At 35.8% G+C, this 18,116-nt stretch overlaps 1 protein-coding gene across 1 annotated transcript; it reads left to right on the top strand.

Moving 5' to 3' along the window:
- The first annotated feature begins 309 nt into the window (after positions 1-309).
- TNFAIP6 (TNF alpha induced protein 6) lies at positions 310-17,973 on the top strand. The gene is made up of 6 exons (XM_047869085.1): positions 310-486; positions 5,137-5,274; positions 6,970-7,131; positions 10,920-11,148; positions 13,345-13,385; positions 16,862-17,973. Exons 1-6 carry the CDS (start codon positions 393-395, stop codon positions 17,029-17,031), a joined length of 834 nt encoding a protein of 277 aa, XP_047725041.1. The 5' UTR covers positions 310-392; the 3' UTR covers positions 17,032-17,973.
- Positions 17,974-18,116: the final 143 nt, after the last annotated feature.

Genomic DNA, 18,116 nt, shown 5'->3' with positions numbered 1-18,116 from the left:
CTCTTAAAATTCCTACTGAAGTTTTTTGGTTTTGTTTTCATCACTGCTGAATCTGCAACAAGTTACACAAACTTCCTAATAGAAAAGCATCTGTGACAGGCAGAAAAAATGAACCGCTTTCTGAGTAAATGAATTTTAAAATGTAGATCATCATTCTATATCCTTAGTTTTGGTTGCCAATGCAAATGAGTCAGAGGATTTGCTCCAGACACTGAGTTAATTGTGTAACTCTACAGCAAAAAACGCCATTGGAGAGTACTTGCTGACCTCACAGCTGAAAAAAACCATTTAAAAGATGTGGAAACCAGATGTTTCAGTCACATTTCAGCCTCTGCTCTGAAAACTCATCCTGAGCAGCCCCAAACAGGCTATAACTTCTCTACAACTGAGATATGATCATCTTAATTTACTTATTTGTCTTGCTGTGGGAAGAGGCTCACGGATGGGGATTCAAGAACGGAATTTTTCATAACTCCATATGGCTTGGTAAGAAACTTCACTCATGAGCTTCTTATTGGGGATGTTACTTTGAATTCATGCAGAAGTGAATCAAAGCAGTAAAATTTTTGTTCTGTTCAAGGCTGATGTTTTCAAAGAAAATGTTGAGGAAAAACAGCTATTGGAATGCATATGCCTCTTTTTAAAAAAAAGTGTTCTTGCCTTCTAAATTAAAAATAGTTTTCTTTTTACAAAGTGAGCTATTCAGTAGAAAAATAGAGGGTAATATTTATATTCCATATGAAAATATACTTTAACATTTTCAAAGCAGATGTGATGGTAATAGGGAAAGTTTAGCAAAATAAAAACACCATGTTTTTTTTTCAATGCATTTGCATTCAGATTTCACAACAGGTAATCAAAACAGAAACATAACAGGTAAACTGGAATATATAATAATTTTATAAGCTTTTGCCCATGTACTCTGACCTGTAAGGTATACCTTGCTATTTCCAAACATCTTTTGACTAGTTGGATGCAAAGCCAGCTTGCAATACAAAAAGAAAAAAGAAAAAGGCTTGTATTTCTGAACGTAGTCTCACCACTCTGATTTCTTTTGTTTGAACTATCCATATAAATACTTTTCTACCCCTTTTGTCAGACAAGGAAAGTTTCTTTTGTTGTTTTGTTTTGTTAAATGTAAGGAAAGGTATGGGCCTAACTGTGCAAAAAAAAGGCCAGATAGAGAAAACTCAAAATACCCTGTATAGTACTCTAAACAATGCTTTCTCATGACACAAATTAATACGGCTTTATGTTCATTACTGTATTTCATAGTGAAAAAATTCTGAATTACTTGATAAGAAAATTGACAAATTCTTGTATAAAATAGAGAGATAAAGAGAAAGCAAAATTAACCTAGATCTTGTCTTTTGGCTTGCTAAGCAGCACATGGACATGGAATATTTTCCCTTTCAGCATGTTTCTCTTTGGTAATAACTGTAGCCATGCGGATTTCATTAAAAAGCTCAATTTGCAATGCACAGCCTTGCCCCTTCTTTCTTCAGTTTGAGCCAGTGAACTAGTTTAATGCTGAACAGTGCAATCCATTTGGCCAAGATGGTGTTTGGGACTTTCTCGAGGAGTGAACAAGTCTCTTTGTTTATTTTCCTTGCACATCATCAAACTTAGGAAATATACACACCTTAGTTAGAAATGGAAAAAACTGCTATAAAACTAGTAAGAATTAAATCCATATGCAAAAATCTTGAAATGCTGTCGAATTCTCTAATGATCCAGTAATTTGGAGCTGTTGTTTTTTTAAGTGATGCTGTATATTACAAAAATGTGAACCTAGACAATAGAAGTTCTGTCCTAGAGGTAGAGAGGAGCACACCCAAATGTTAATAGTATGCTGCAAATCTGAGGCTCGGGGTAATTGCAAATTGCTTCAATCTGGGACAAATTATTGACCAGTCAGCCTAACACAAATTGTTTACAGTTGGTTAGGTCAATATGGTATTAGAAACTATTTAGAGAGGGAAGAGAGTTGGGGAGGAAGGCAGGAATCTGCTAGCAACTAACACGAACAAGGCATTTTAAACTCTTGGTCTCAGTTCCACGCTAGTAACACGAGAAGATCAAAGTAGGGGATCCCTAAGATTCATTTGTAACTAACTCTGATACCTTCCAGTTCCTTAAATAGTAATTAATATGCCTTAAATAGTAATTTTTTAATAGTAAGGATAAGACACATCACCTAGTTTACATAGATTATGAAAATCAAAATTGCACAAATAAGCAATGCTTTTCAGCCACTGTATTGAATGCGAAAAAGAAGAAGGACAGGTAACATTATCATGAACTCCTACTAGGACCCAGAGGTTATGTTTGTGGGTTTTAATGGTCTGTTTATTCCAAAAATAGCTATCATTATTCCCATTTGATAGATGGGGAAACTGAGGCTTGGGCAGTAATACACCATGTGTCCACTGAAGAACCAACAGGAGAAACCAGAGCCAGCATGCTACTGTCGCCCCTTTGTAACCAAACAAAAAAAATGTATTGGTTAAATAGATATACAGTTTAAATGAAAGACTATGGATGATAAAAATTAATAAATTATTATTTCTTCTGAAAAGTAAAACTGTTAAAATTAGGACTCGGGATGCCTGGGTGGCTCAGTTGGTTTAGCATCTGATTTCAGCTCAAGTCATGATCTCATGGTTTGTGATTTCGAGCCCCTTGTCATTAGGCTCACTGCCCTCAACATAGAGCCTTCTTCAGATCCTCCGTCCCCCTCTCTTTGTGCCCCTCCCCTGCTAGTGCGCCCACATTCTCTCTCTCAAAAATGAATAAACATATATTAAAATAAATAAAAATAATAATAAAATTAGGACATATTGTACAAAGGACCATCTTAGTAGTTTAAAATGCTGAATTGAGGAATACTTTCAAATAAACGTCTGCTTAAAATTGTCAAATATCACAACAAGAGTTCTCAACCTGTTCATAAGGCAAAATAACAGAAGTTTGTTTCTCTTTCAGGAAACATGTATGATATTAATATTATCTAATGAATTGAAAATGATAGCATATTCAAGTTACTATCTTATTATTAGATGAGTTCCAGCCCCCAAAATTTAGGAAATATTACTGGGAGGAAAACTTAACATTATTTTTCAAAAACCTCTGTCCATTAACTTTTTTTCCTACACACATCATCTTTTGATTAGGGAGTAAAATACCAAGGAAATCTTAGTTTGAGAAACATTTGCAGGCATTAAAATAATTCATACTAATAAAGATCTCATAGTCTATATTCTCAGGGAATAGATACAATTTTGACATTTTTGATAATCTCTGTTAGGATACAAAAGTAAGTTCAAAATGTCCCCCTTCTCTACTAAAAGCCCTAGTACTTTTGTACCTCAAAATAAAGGTGCTTCCATTGCCCACTAGTGTCCAAGTTGTTTGGGAGCAGGACTTGATCCATTTAGCAAAACTCACAGTATATTCTTAAAATGACCAAACTGGAAACTGGAGAAAGTTTAGTTTATGAAGCTTTACCATATGAAGGACAGACACTTGGGCAGCAGGCGGCTTTCAAACAGGAAGATAACTTTGATATTTCTTGTGTTCACTACCCTAAGAGCATCGAATTGACTAAGTGATGGGACTTTACCACATAATATGTAAGAGCAGGATTCCCCTGTACCGTATAATATGTAAGAGCAGGATTCCCCTGCAGTCCAGGGGAAAGAGGGCAAGTGCCAAGCTGCTATTCCTATTAAAGTATGGGAGTGTCAGCTTCAGCTTGGGGAAGAGAGTAATCAATGACATTTCTAACACTACTGGATTTGAGTCTTGCTGCATGCTGAGGAACATGTGTTTTCATTAGAAATGATCCTTTATTTTTTAAAGTGTATTTATTTATTTTTGAGAGAGGGAGAAAGCATGCATGGGGGAGGGGCAGAGAGAGAGAGGGGGAGAGAGAGAATCCCAAACAGGCTCCCACTGTCAGTGCAGAGCCTGGTGCTGGGCTCAGTCTCACAAACAGTGAGATCATGACCTGAGCCTAAATCAAGAATCGGATGCTTAACGGATTGAGCCACGCAGTGCCCCCATTGGAAATGATCTTAATGGTGGCTGATTGTACAGGTCAGGGTACAAAGACTTAACCATAATCTGATAGTCTACACAGAACTACTAGAGATAATGTTATGACTATTGTCCTGGAAATATTTTCACATTGTTTCTATGGCAAAATGCACTCCAAACTCAAAACAATTTAAACAGTGATCTACTGGAAGACAATTCGTTTATGACTTACTCCCTAAAATATGTTGGGAACAACATGTGAACTAAAAAAGACAAACCAGATAAAAGAATGTACCAACTGGTTGTTTGGTGTGCCCAGTTTTTTCTCTGCTGTGTTTGAATATTTTTTTTCCTTAATGCAATATTTATTTGCTTTGGATTCCTTCAAACCTTTCCTCAGTTTTTGATTTGTTTACTAAAGTCTCAATTATATTGCATTAGATCAATTTTCTTTTCTTTCTTTCTTTCCTTTTTTTTTTTTTCTTTTACCTCCTTTCCCCCTTATGGTTTACCTTTCTGATTTTTTATTTGATTTAATTTTTTTTAACGTTTTATTTATTTTTGAGACAGGGAGAGACAGAACATGAACAGGGGAGGGTCAGAGAGAGGGAGACACAGAATCTGAAATAGGCTCCAGGCTCTGAGCGGTCAGCACAGAGACCGACGCGGGGCTGGAACCCACGGACCACGAGATCATGACCTGAGCTGAAGTCGGCCGCTCAACCGACTGAGCCACCCAGGCGCCCCTGATTTTTTATTTGATTTAAAACAAAGCCCGAAAAAGTCAAAACTTTGTCACCTTTTGCTAGTATGGAAATACAATGTTGTATTACAGCTTTCTTTCAGGCTATCAGTTCAGAAACATAATTTACCCTCAAGTTTCTGTCTCTGTCCTCGAATTTCCCTAAAATTCCCCTCAAATTTTCTTTTTTCCCCAAAGCTTTCTAACAATGAAAACTTAGCCACCCAAGGCCACTGACCCAGGAAACTCTTTGGCAGGAACAATAGCTGATGTAATCTTCTAGATGAGACCACAAAATTTCCTTTGTTCCGCAAGAACGGATCATAGCGTATTCATGGCCTTTTGTGAATTCACAGAACAAGCAGCAGGTGTGTACCACAGAGAAGCGAGGTCTGGCAAATACAAGCTCACCTACGCAGAAGCCAAGGCAGTGTGTGAATATGAAGGTGGCCGTCTCGCCACCTACAAGCAACTAGAGGCAGCCAGAAAAATTGGTAACTGATTTGACAATGATTTTTCTTCTTTTTCACCTTTGGGGGAGGGGGGGCATCCCACTTTTCTGGAATCCCTTCATAAGATTTCTCTCACCAGTACTTCCAATACTTTCTCTAAGCCCCTGTGACATCTCTGCTCTCTGGCTTCTCCCACCTTCTCTCCCTAGAGCCACTGAAAAGTTCTTAGTACTAGCAGCTTATTTGGGGGTCACAAGCCATTATGAGCTAATATAATAAAAGTCAAAGGAAAACAAAGATATCATTATGTCAACATCATTTCTATTCCTCATTAATTTTAATGCCACTTCTATTTATTTTTAATACTATCTTTTCTTAAAGTCCAAGTATGGCTTCCTCAACTATTTAATGTTACTGTGTTGAGTTTTACAAAGAAATTTGCTTGGTAGAAGAACTATTGAATTTGGTGGCTTTTTTTTTTTTTCAAAATTTTTAAAGTTAAGTGGGAGAATACATTTGTACTTTAGGATCAAAAGGAAGATAAAGAGGTTATAATATAACAGGAAAAAGAAACTGAGAAGATGATGTCAGGAAACCTGGTGTAAACCCAGTGACTAACTAATGCTAGTTGCTTCTTAAAAAAAAAAAAAAAAAATGCACCTTGATAACTTCTCCTGGACTTATAGGAAAATCCAGAAGGCCACCCCCATTCAGAGCTTTCTTCTCCGTTGAAGAAACTCCTTTGCTGGAAGAAAAATACCTGGCAAAGCTTACGTTATTATTACATATTACTCAGGATAAAAATAAAGGTGTTGTCTCAAGTCCCCAAAGTCTCGCCACCAGATTGTTCAGTCTAGACCCATAAGGCTATGTGTGAAGCAGTAACTGAAAGATGGATACAGAGGCCAGGGCCTTTACTAACTGCCCTGGACTTCTAATAAAACTGCTCTTGGCTGGCAGTGGCAAATATTTAAACAGCCTCCGAAGCTGGGCAACGAAAACAGGGCTGCGGCTTTGTTCAAAATTTATGAGCATTTTTATCCCTATTCAAATTTGTAAAAATATTAGCAAATGTTAATTGATCCTGAAATAGAAATTAATTATCATTTGAAAAAAAATCTTTTCCAGGATTGATGGGTAATTTCAAAAATTACTTCATGCCCCTAGATAGGTCCTTCGTGAAAAGAAGCCAGCTCTGAACATGGATTGTTTTCATATCCATGGTATTATGATTTCCAGTCCATCTGCCTCTTTTTTCTTTAAAAAAAATTTTTTTTTAAGCTTGTTTATTTTGAGAGACAGACAAAGAGCAAGCAGGGAAGGGACAGAAAGAGAGAGAGAAGGAATCCCAAGCAGGCTCTGTGCGGTCAGCATGAAGCCCAATGTGGGGCTCAAACTCACAAACCGTGAGATCATGACCAAGAGTCGGATGCTTACGACTGAGCCACCCAGGTGCCCCTGCCTCTTTGTTTTCAAATAAGATGTCATTTTCTAGTACATGTCAGATGTTATATTTTATATGTATTCAAACTTTATTTTATTTTTTAAGAAAACAGTTAAGAAAGAAAAGAAACGAAACGAAAAGAAAGAAAAAGAAAAAGGAAGGAAGGAAACAATTTTTCTCCTTTTCCATAACTGGATTTGGGCAGTTGAGAAGTGGCTATTTTTATTAAGCTGACCTTCAGTCAGCTGAGGAACTTTACCCTTTAGGCCTATAACCTTTTCCTTCTCTTGCAGGATTTCATGTCTGTGCTGCTGGGTGGATGGCCAAGGGCAGAGTTGGATATCCCATTGTGAAACCCGGGCCCAACTGTGGATTTGGAAAAACTGGCATTATCGATTATGGAGTCCGTCTTAATAGGAGTGAAAGATGGGATGCCTATTGCTACAACCCACATGGTTTGTTAAAAATAATAATTTTATACTTCACAAAAACAGTTGACGCGTTAACAACAGAGATGTTAAAAAAAAAATGGCTCCTTCTCCCAGAGATAAATCAACCTAGCGATGATAATTATTAATAATAACAACCATTCAGGGGCATCTGGGTGGCTCAGTCGGCTATGCGTTTGACTTCGGCTCAGGTCATGATCCACATTGGGTTGTCTGCTGTCAATGCAGAGTCTGCTTTGGATCCTCTGTCTCCCCTCTCTCTGCTCCTCCCCCACTTGCACTCTCTTTCTCAAAAATAAACATTAAAAAAAATAATAATAACAACAATTCACAGAATGATTATGCCATGCCAGATACTGACTCAGGCTCCTTCCTCATCTACACTGTCACATAATGCAACAATTCTGCAAGAAGCTACTGTTATACCCATTTTAGAAATTAGGAAATTCAAAGTCTAATAACTTACGCCAATTCAGATATCTAATAATTAACAGGTAGCTTGTATCACGGATTCAGGCCTTTTCTATGCTACATCTTTTTCTATTCCCAATCACAAAGCGGTGGGGGGGGGGGGTTGGGGAATGGGAGAGAAGCAGGTTTTAAACTTGTCATGGTTAATTAGCTAACACAGCAAAGCGATGCTAGAAATGTTAACTGTTCAAAATTACCTCTTTGATAGAATGGGGAAAAAAGAGACAAAATAAACTCTTTCCCTAATTTCTTTTTTTTTAATTTTTTTAAATCCTTATCAATTTTTGAGAGAGAAAGAGAGAGAGAGAGAGAGAGAGAGAGAGAGACAGCACAATCAGGGAAGGGGCAGAGAGAGGGAGACACAGAATCTGAAGCAGGCTCCAGGCTCCGAGCTGTCAGCACAGAGCCTGACGTGGGGCTCAAACTCACAAACCGTGAGATCATGACCGGAGCTGAAGTCTGATGCGTATCTGACTGAGCCACCCAGGCACCCCTTCCCCTAATTTCTTTTTGTGCGCAAATTCTTAAACTACCAAACTAAGCAACTCTTATTCTGTGATTTGTTTTCACAATTATATACTGGATATATTAGTTATTATTATACAGTATATTTTTATTCATATTTTTCCCATGGTTAACTGTAGCTAGGAAATTTTTAAAAAGAAAATTAATTCAACATAATTACTCTAAAGAGCTATTCTTTATTCATGTTCTTGGAGAAAAAATAGATTGTTCTTTTTGGATATATTTTCCCCAGGACGATACTACGAAGAATTATAATGTGTTACCATCTGTCTCACATTTAGGGTCACAAACACCCTCAGGTGTTGCCTTATTTGGATCTACCTTATAAGAAAGTCCCTATAGTAAAGTTATAATAAGTTATAGTGAAGTTCTAGCATATTATTATAGAATCTATTATATAATAATATTAACCATTGGAAAATAGTTTCTCATGTTTGTAACTAATCTTTATCTTAAAATAATGTGTATTCTAAGTAGAAAAGAATTTTGCCTAGAGCCATCTATTTCCACTCGACAAAATATGAATAAACACTTACAGTGCATTTGTGTAGGACTACAATTTTCAAATCACTTTGACATACATTAAATCTATTTTATATTTAGTTCTATATTCAGACATTATTAATAGTCCTTATACCTTCTTTTCCTTCCCTTTTCCTCTCTTCCTTTTTCTTCAATATATTCATACAAGCAACTTTCTGTTTACTCTTAAGAGTAACTTTTATTTCCAAGTATATTCCCTGATTCTTTCTTTGCTTGATAAACTTTAGGATCTCTGAGCATCTATTCAATCATTTCCATGTGTCAAGATCTAGGGGAGACAAAGAAGTGCCAATTGGAAGTTTCTTACAGTATTTCCTTGCCCTTTTATACAAACGCCACCTTAATTTACAAATTTTTATAAATTGCTTTTGTTTCTCATAGAGGCTGAATCCTTTTTACTCTGGGAATATTTGTACAGAATCCTGAGACACTTGTTCTTACTCAATTCTCAGCTTACTTTTGGACTCGGTGACAGGCTGAGTTTTTAGGATGTGGTGAGCCTGAGGGGGACTGGGGACCGCCTGAACTAGCACTGAGGGAAGAACAGTTTGCTGAAAAATAATTGGAAGGAAAAAATCATAACCATATCATAAAAATAAAGCAATGATTATCAATTAATCAATAAAATGTAGAGCTGATAGATAGGGCTAAATAGACACATTGTTCAATGTTTGAATTGTTTCCTAATCTAATGGTAGGGACAATAAAGATAGGATGGTAGGGGACAGGGCAAGTCACTCCAAAAGCTGGCACTGTACATGCTTATGTACACATATGAGCTATGTATTATATAATATTTAATATTACAATAAGAACAGCTTACATTTTATGTAACACCCTTAAGTTATCTTCCATGTTACTATCCTAAGAATAATCCTGTGAAGTAGGTAATAGGAGAGACATGATTATATTTACTTTACCAATGAAGAAACTGAAGTATCCAGTGGTCACAGAGCTCAGACTGGATCCCTGACCTTCTTTCTTTTGTCATTCCCCTGTCTTTCTAAGATTCTGTTGGGTCCTTGGGGAGATAAGCTTCCTTACCTTCTATGGTATTCAGGATTCTAACCCATTTTTTTTTTATTTTTTTTTATTTTTTATTTTTTTATTTTAAAAAAAAATTTTTTTTTCGACATTTATTTATTTTTGGGACAGGGAGAGACAGAGCATGAACGGGGGAGGGGCAGAGAGAGAGGGAGACACAGAATCGGAAACAGGCTCCAGGCTCTGAGCCATCATCAGCCCAGAGCCCGACGCGGGGCTCGAACTCCCGGACCGAGAGATCGTGACCTGGCTGAAGTCGGACGCTTAACCGACTGCGCCACCCAGGCGCCCCCCATTTTTTTTTTAAATAGTTGTTTTAAAGGATAACATTCTTGGAAAAAGTCTCTAACTGATATAATGAAAGATATCTTCGAACGCTCCTCACAGTCACCACCACCACCACCACTGGAAACATTTTTGAGTTTCCAGACTGTACTTTTTTTCAGGACACAAGACACTTATTTGATCTGAAATTAAAATTAACCAGGGCCTTTCCATACCTTTTCCTCAAGGTCACACTGTAAAATCACTGGCAGAGGTTGCTGGTCTGTTTGTTCTCATCCAGGTTATAAGGATGACAGTAATCCAGAAAATGATAAATTACTTGAAAAAAAAACAAACATTAATATCTCCATCAAATCCTCAAATATTAGGATCAAGGTGTTAGTTTAAAGCCAGTAAAAGGAGTATAGAATGATTGTAAATTATTCTTTTTAACTGAATTACAGTGACCTCCAAGGGCCCTTGTGATCCTGAAATTCTATAATGATTTTCCAAACAGAATTTATTGGACTCATTATTCTAAATGTTCAAGAGTCTTGAAGACACAGTGTTGACACCACGGGACAAAATCCCAGCCATCTTGATTGGGCTGTTAGTAAAATTGGTATATGTATTCATCAATATATATACACATGAGACCTGCACATTCTAAGCTGAAAAGAGAAAAAGGAAAAAAAGTAAACAAGAGCACAATTAAATTGCTATTTTTTCTTGCTGTTTTACTTTCTTTAAAAAATTCAGTCTATATTCATTTGAGAAAATTTAGCGATGAATAATGAAAAAATTCATTTATTCTCTAAGTACAAGTATATGTATTTAATATTTCATTAAAAGCAATAAATAGGCACTAAGAAGTGCATATCCGTTTAAAATAGGGATAACATTTTTTCTAATGCTTTCTTTCTTTCTTTTCTTTTTATCCACTTCAGCAAAAGAGTGTGGTGGTGTCTTTACAGATCCAAAGCGAATTTTTAAATCTCCAGGCTTCCCAAATGAGTATGATGATAACCAGATCTGCTACTGGCACATTAGACTCAAGTATGGTCAGCGTATTCACCTGAGCTTTTTGGACTTTGACGTTGAAGATGACCCAGCTTGCTTGGCTGACTATGTTGAAATATATGACAGTTACGATGATGTCCATGGCTTTGTGGGAAGGTATGTGTTTCCCCATATAAAAAGTTAAAAATACATCCAATATTTTGTTTGATGGTTCTTTAATTTTCTTTACCTGTCCCCATAGTTATTGATTTTCCAGTATTTTTTCTCCCCTGCAACACCATAGCCTTTAAAAATTGTGCTTTATTTTTTTAAGTTTATATATTTGAGAGAGAGACAGTCAGCGAAAGAGAGGGAACACACATGTGGGCTTGCAAGAGCGGTGGGAGGGGCAGAGACAGAGAGTGAGAGTGAGTGAGAGAATCCCAAGCAGGTTCCGCAGAACCAGATGAGGGGCTCAACTCATGAGCTGTGAGACCATGACCCGAGCAGAAATCCAGAGTCAGACGCTCAACTAACTGAGCCACCCAGGCACCTCAACACCATATCTTTTTTTAGCAAAGATTTTTCTTAGCACGTTAAGCCAGTCAGCTGCTACATGTTCATATTTTTGAAATAGTGATAGCTGCCTTTTGATTACTGTTAAGTAATCAGCAGTAAGAATTAAACAGTCTATCTAAATAGACCTCAAGATTTAATTAACAACAGAAGGAAGAAGACACTTGCAAACTGAGAAAGTTTCAAGTATTCTAATTTCTATCAACCTCCTAAAAATAATGATAAATTCAGTAATTATTGTCTTTCTTCTGTGTACAAGCATTGTGTTAAGCATTATGAATGTAAGAATAGGTGAAGTACAGCCCCTAATCTCGTACAATTTACTTAGAAGTACAATGGAAATATGCTTTAAAATAGCTTTCTTTGCCATAAGAAACACGTGCTCCTTTCCTCAGTATTTCTCCCGTGATTTTTCAAGGGAGACAATATTTGCTGGGACACAATATTTCTGTGTTCCCATCCTAAATCATCAATATAGTTTAAACTTTGAATGTCTCACAAAATATTACAAATCAAAAAGTATATAATTATATCTTTTATTTAAATAGCCCCCACTTCATAATGCATATCTTGGACTATCCATTATCAATAGACTATCAGTGATCAATTTTCTATTATCCATGACAGTAATTTAATGAAAGAAAATGGTAGTGAGGACAATTAAAAATGACAGACTCAGTAGTTTGCTGTGACGTGAAATGTAACTGAAATACAAAGAAAAACCAAGCATTTCTTGCATAAATGAACAACAATTTTTGGAGGGAAATTGTTTTTGTTTTGTTTTGCTCTTTGGCTGACAGACCACTGCGATAGAAAAAATACAAATAGTTTTTAAAAAATAGGTTGAAGAAGATATGAAGCAGGGTTGGGGTAATTAAGAGCTAAGTATTTATTGAAAGAATGGACATCCTACCTTGAGAATCAAGATGATATTTTTATTCTAAACCTAGTTTCAGAAATCAATTACAGCCCTAGATACAATCACATACTATTTTTTAAAAGGTTTTCAATAGACTAATTTGTCATTTATCGTATTTATATTATGTGATAAATCCATCCCTTTTATATAATGTGCAAGGGAATTCCTTTCAAGTCATGATTCAGATAAAAATCAATCCCTCTTACAAGGTCCAACATAATTTTCCGCATTTAAATCAGTCTACACTAGAATTCAGAATATTAATACTATCAGCCATATACCTATTCCTCTTTAACTGTGAAGAAAGCTTTATGGGATTAATCAGAAACAAATTAAAAATTTTTCCAAATACATTCAAGTTGTCTACTACACAAATAATTCTGCAAGTACACAGAGTAGAAATGCCTCATGTTCTTTTTTTAAGAATCTCAACAGGGGCGCCTGGGTGGCTCAGTCGGTTAAGTGTCTGACTTCAGCTCAGGTCACGATCTCGAGGTCCGGGCCCCGCGTCGGGCTCTGGGCTGATGGCTCAGAGCCTGGAGCCTGTTTCCGGTTCTGTGCCTCCCTCTCTCTCTGCCCCTCCCCCATTCATGCTCTGCCTCTCTCTGTCTCAAAAATAAATAAATGTTAAAAAAAAAATTAAAAAAAAGAATCTCAACACTGTGAGGTTATTTCAAACAGCAAACTTTTTTTTAACTCTTCTCTCTTACAATTTCAAGTTAAAAAAAACCCAAAACAATAAAAAAATATATAAAATAATAGGAAAGTGAGCCATTACTTAGGAATAATAAAGCACTCTAATTATAGGTCAGAGCCACTTGCAATAGCTGTGTAATATTCATTCGTGTGACTTCTCTTTTTTTTTAATTCCCTTTCAGATACTGTGGAGATGAGCTTCCAGAAGACATCATTAGTACAGGTAATGGCTCTAAATTGAGGTATAAGACTATGGTTTGTTTTCCCATAGTGTCACAGAAAATTAAGAACTCAATAGTTACTACTATTTTCTTTGTAAAGTTGAGAGAACAATTGGGACAGATGTAGCCTGCTAGCTTGTAAAATGCAGAGTTTGTCTCTTCTTAAAGCCTTATGCCACCTTACACTAAAAATGTGTAGACTCGTTATGTGGAGGAATGCAGTCTGAGATAGTCTTGAATCTGCAAATCCCTGAAAACTGCTGTAGGTTATGATTTCCATAAAATGAGGTAATACACCAAAATGTTTCATCAATAAAGGATTGAAAAGTATTCTCAAAAGCATTAAAGCTGTTAAAAATACCTTCTGTCAAAAAAAAAACACCTTCTGTCACTGAAAAAAAATTTTGTGTCATACTAACTGCATTTTTATCTTAGTACAGCATTCCCCACAGTGTTGTAAAGAACACAGTTCTAGGAGATATTTTTAATAGGTGTTGCATGAGAAAAGAACTCTAAGGTCAAGTAAATTTGGGAAACATTGGGTTAAACCAATGTTAAACAAGTCTCTTTAATGGAAGATGTCAGAGAGCTTTTAATATGCTAATTATGCAAAGTAAATGTCAAAAGGCGAGCTATGGTAGGCAATGTGTTCCAAATCTTTTTAACTCCTGCAAATTATTTGTGACTTTGTTCCAAGCAATATACCTCAAGTATAGTCGTATATATTTAGTTCAATAAGCAATTCCACTGCCATTGACCCAAACTGCTATTTTCTGGCTGAAAACCTTTAGTTTCTTTTATATTTTTATTTTTTTCTTGTTATTTCCATCCCCAGCACTAGTAGTTGGCATTCTTACTTGTTCTATTTTTCCTCCAAGTTATAAAATTATCACAATGTTTCTGCAACTAAAAACAACAAAATACACTGAATTACAATTTCTAAGTAGTCCTTAAGCTCAGACACCACTAGCTCAATTACTCCCACACCCTAGCCTTGAGGTGCATGAAATTCTCATTTATGCATCATTATTACAAAAGATGGAACTTCTTATTCAATTCTTGAATGATTAATACTCAAATGTTATTCATTCATTCTCTACGTTACAATTTCCCTGGTCAGGACAAACTATTAAACTATTTGTTTGTCTCATTCTTTTCTTGAGGTCATATTTTACGTTAACAGAAAGTTAAAAGAAGACATGAGCTGTAGGAGGCAGTTGGGAGAGGAGAATCCTAGTCTTAAAAAAGAAAAAAAGAAAAACTAAACAGGGAGAGTCAAATGCCTGAAACTTGACATTTTTCTTGTTTTGTCTAAAACAGACTAAACTTACTGCAAGTGTAAACAAATCAGTATTTTTCTAGCATAACTGCAAGAAACTGAAAACACACAATTTATGATTCAGAGAGAAACAAATGAACGCACAGAAGAGAACAGTGAAACAAAACAGCCAAAGATTTAGCAAAACAGCAAGAGCAGGAAATTGATACCAAATAACAGAAAAACATTTAAAATACATTTGAAGTATAATCCTATCAGTCAAGTATAATGCTGTTAACATTTGATCTAGTTTTCTGTATTAAAGAAAAAAATTTTTTTAATGTTCATTTATTTTTGAGACAGAGTTTGGGGGGGGGGGCGCAGAGAGAGAGGGAGACATAAAATGTGAAGCAGGCTCTAGGTTCTGAGCTGTCCAGCACAGAGCCCAATGCAGGGTTCAAACTCACAAACCATAAGATCATGACCTGAAGTCAGAGGCTTAACTGACTGAACCACTCAGGTGCCCCTGACTTGGTTTTCTTCTTAAATATATCCTTGTTCACTCCAGAATATTAATATTAAAAAACAAAAACAGAAAATGAATGAACTAAGAACTAGCCGTAAACTATCACTTTAATAAAAGGTATATAAAGTAAGAGTATACCCACTCTCCTCATCTGTCCCCACCCAAGAAAGACATTAGCCATTCTTCCAGGTGTTTTCCTGTATTAAATAAACATTATATACACACACACCATGGAAGTATTTCCAAGTCACCATATAATATGTAGATCATTCAAATTCATTTTAATAATTGCCTAGTATGTCACTGTATGGATGTGCCATACATAATTTGTCATGTACCAATATTTAACATCCTACAGATGGTTGTTTCTTTTTTTTTGTTTGTTTTCCTTTCACTAACGTTTCACTGGATATTTTTAAACCTCTACTTTGTGGTGCTGGGTTGTTTGTTTGTTTGTTTGTTTGTTTGTTTGTTTTTGCTTTTTTTTTTAAAGAGATTCCTAGAAGTGAAAATTTGGGGTCACAAGTGATTTCATTTTAAATGTTGATAGACGTTGCCAAGCTGGCACTAGGCCTACAGTTGCCAATTTGTATATCAACTAGTTGAGTAATCTGTAAAATGTGTTCTGTTTGTTTTTAGTTTAGGCAACTCTTCCAAGTCTGAGAAAAGTGTAGTGGATCAGAGCATGAACTGACCAGGGCAGAGACTGCCTGGGCTCAAACCCGGTTGTGCCACATTAGCTTTGTTGTAGCTTTGGACAACTCAGGTTCTCTATGCCTCAATTTCACCTGTAACATAAAAATTTTAATATCCACCTCATGATGTGGTGGGGAATAAATGAATTAATAGATGAAACACACTTAAAGCTGTGCTTGGCAAACAATTAAATTTATGTGGGTTTTTTTGGAATGAATTCTGGATTTGTGATGTGGATGAAGAAGGCCTTTACCTCCCCAAAAAGAAAAATATACCTATATTTTACTTTATATAATAAATTTTCCCTTTTAGCACATTTTGGTCTTTAATGCAGGCAAAATGTATTTAGGTATTCTGTGTAAAGTAGGGAGTTAGTGTTGTGGCTTTGTTTCTCACAATGGAAAGCTTGTTGCCCTGATATCACTTATAAATAATCCATCCATACCTCACTGGTTTAAACTGCCTGCCACTCTCCTGTAATTCAGTGGATGTTCCTTCTATAAAGAATACTTTTGGGGCGGCTGGGTGTCTCAGTCGGTTAAGCTGTCCGACTTCGGCTCAGGTCATGATCTCGCACTCCGTGAGTTCCAGCCCTGCGTCAGGCCCTGTGCTGGCAGCTCAGAGCCTGGAGCCTGCTTCGGATTCTATGTCTCCCTCTCTCTCTGCCCCTCCCCCGCTCATGCTCTGTCTCTCTCACTCTCAAAAATGAATATTTTAAAAAATTAAAAACAAAAAGAATACTTTTTAAAACAGAATAGGCAAGATTTCCTGTAGGACAGATTGAAGGGCCAGAGGAGGAAATAGAGAAGTCTCCCACTCTGCTCTACTTGACAATGGAAGGAAGCACAGATTCCACGTCTTCAGAAACCAGCTCTGAATCCTGGGAGTCTGGTTCATGAATTTTTATGTTCTCCTATAAGAATGATGAGTCTTTGGACTGCCAGCCAAATCAAAGTAGAGTAACATCTTTGTTCTTTTGCACTCCCCTGTCTCACCAGGAAATGTCATGACCTTGAAGTTTCTAAGTGATGCTTCAGTGACAGCGGGAGGTTTCCAAATCAAGTATGCTGCTGTGGATCCTCTATCCAAATCCAGTCAAGGAAAAAACACAAGTACTGCTTCTACTGGAAATAAAAACTTTTTAGCTGGGAGATTTAGCCATTTATAAAACAAATAAGGACACTCAAGTGTTGATGTTTGTATCTTTTGGAACCCCTTTGATCTCACTTTTATATTATTAGTGGTAGCATTTATTTATTATTTTTCTAAATGTGAAAGGCAATAACTGATAATTTGGGGAAAATTGGAAAATACAGAAATTTTAAATGAAAAAATAAAATATCTTATAATCCCACTGCATAAAAATAACAAATATTAACATTTGTATATTTTTCTTTTAGTTATTTTTCAATTTGTGGTATATGTATATATGTATCTATATGTATTTGTATTTGTATTTGAAATTTTGGAATCCTGCTCCATGTACAGTTTTAATATTTTGGTTTTTTTAAACTTGAACTTTATGGCTTAAGCATTTTCCCATATCATTGATTATTCTGCAATAACATAATTTTGAACAGCTGTAAAATAATCTGTGGTATGATTATTCCATACTTTATTTAAGCCTATCTGCTTTGTGGGAATTTTAAGCTGCTTTCATAAATATTGCTGCAATAAATATCATTGAACATGTGTATTTATACAGCTCTCTAATTATTGGGGATAGGGTCCTAGAAGTAGAATTACTGGCTCAGATATTAATTAAAATAGGATTTTCTTCAAGTCCCTGGCTGGTTCAGTTGGTAGAGCATATGACTCATGATCTTGGGGTTGTGAGTTCGAGCCCCATGCTGAGGGTGGAATTTACTTTAAAAAAATAAAATAAAATAAATGTACAGCTTTGAAAAAATAGAATTTTCTTTTTTATGGGCAAAAGTGACATATCATTATGGTTTCAATTTGCAGTGAGATTGATGGTTGGTTTATATATTTTTGATCAATTTTTTAAAATTTTTCATGTCTTTCATCCATTGTTTTACTTACACAATCTTTTATTGATTTATAAGAAATCATTACATATCGGATATATAATTTCACGTCTTTCCTATATGTTGCAATTTAATTTTGTGTGAAGTTTGATTTATATAATGTTTTTTAATGTATTAAAGGTTAAATTTTATTTGCTATCATACTGATATTGCTGCAGTCTCTTGTCTTTATATTTATAATGGATATTCCCATTACAAGTTTATA

This window comes from Prionailurus viverrinus, chromosome C1 (genome assembly GCF_022837055.1).
Source record: "Prionailurus viverrinus isolate Anna chromosome C1, UM_Priviv_1.0, whole genome shotgun sequence".
In the NCBI taxonomy this organism is placed as follows: domain Eukaryota; kingdom Metazoa; phylum Chordata; class Mammalia; order Carnivora; family Felidae; genus Prionailurus; species Prionailurus viverrinus.
Note: the sequence above shows the minus strand (reverse complement) of the source record. Positions and strands in the feature narration are given on the sequence as shown.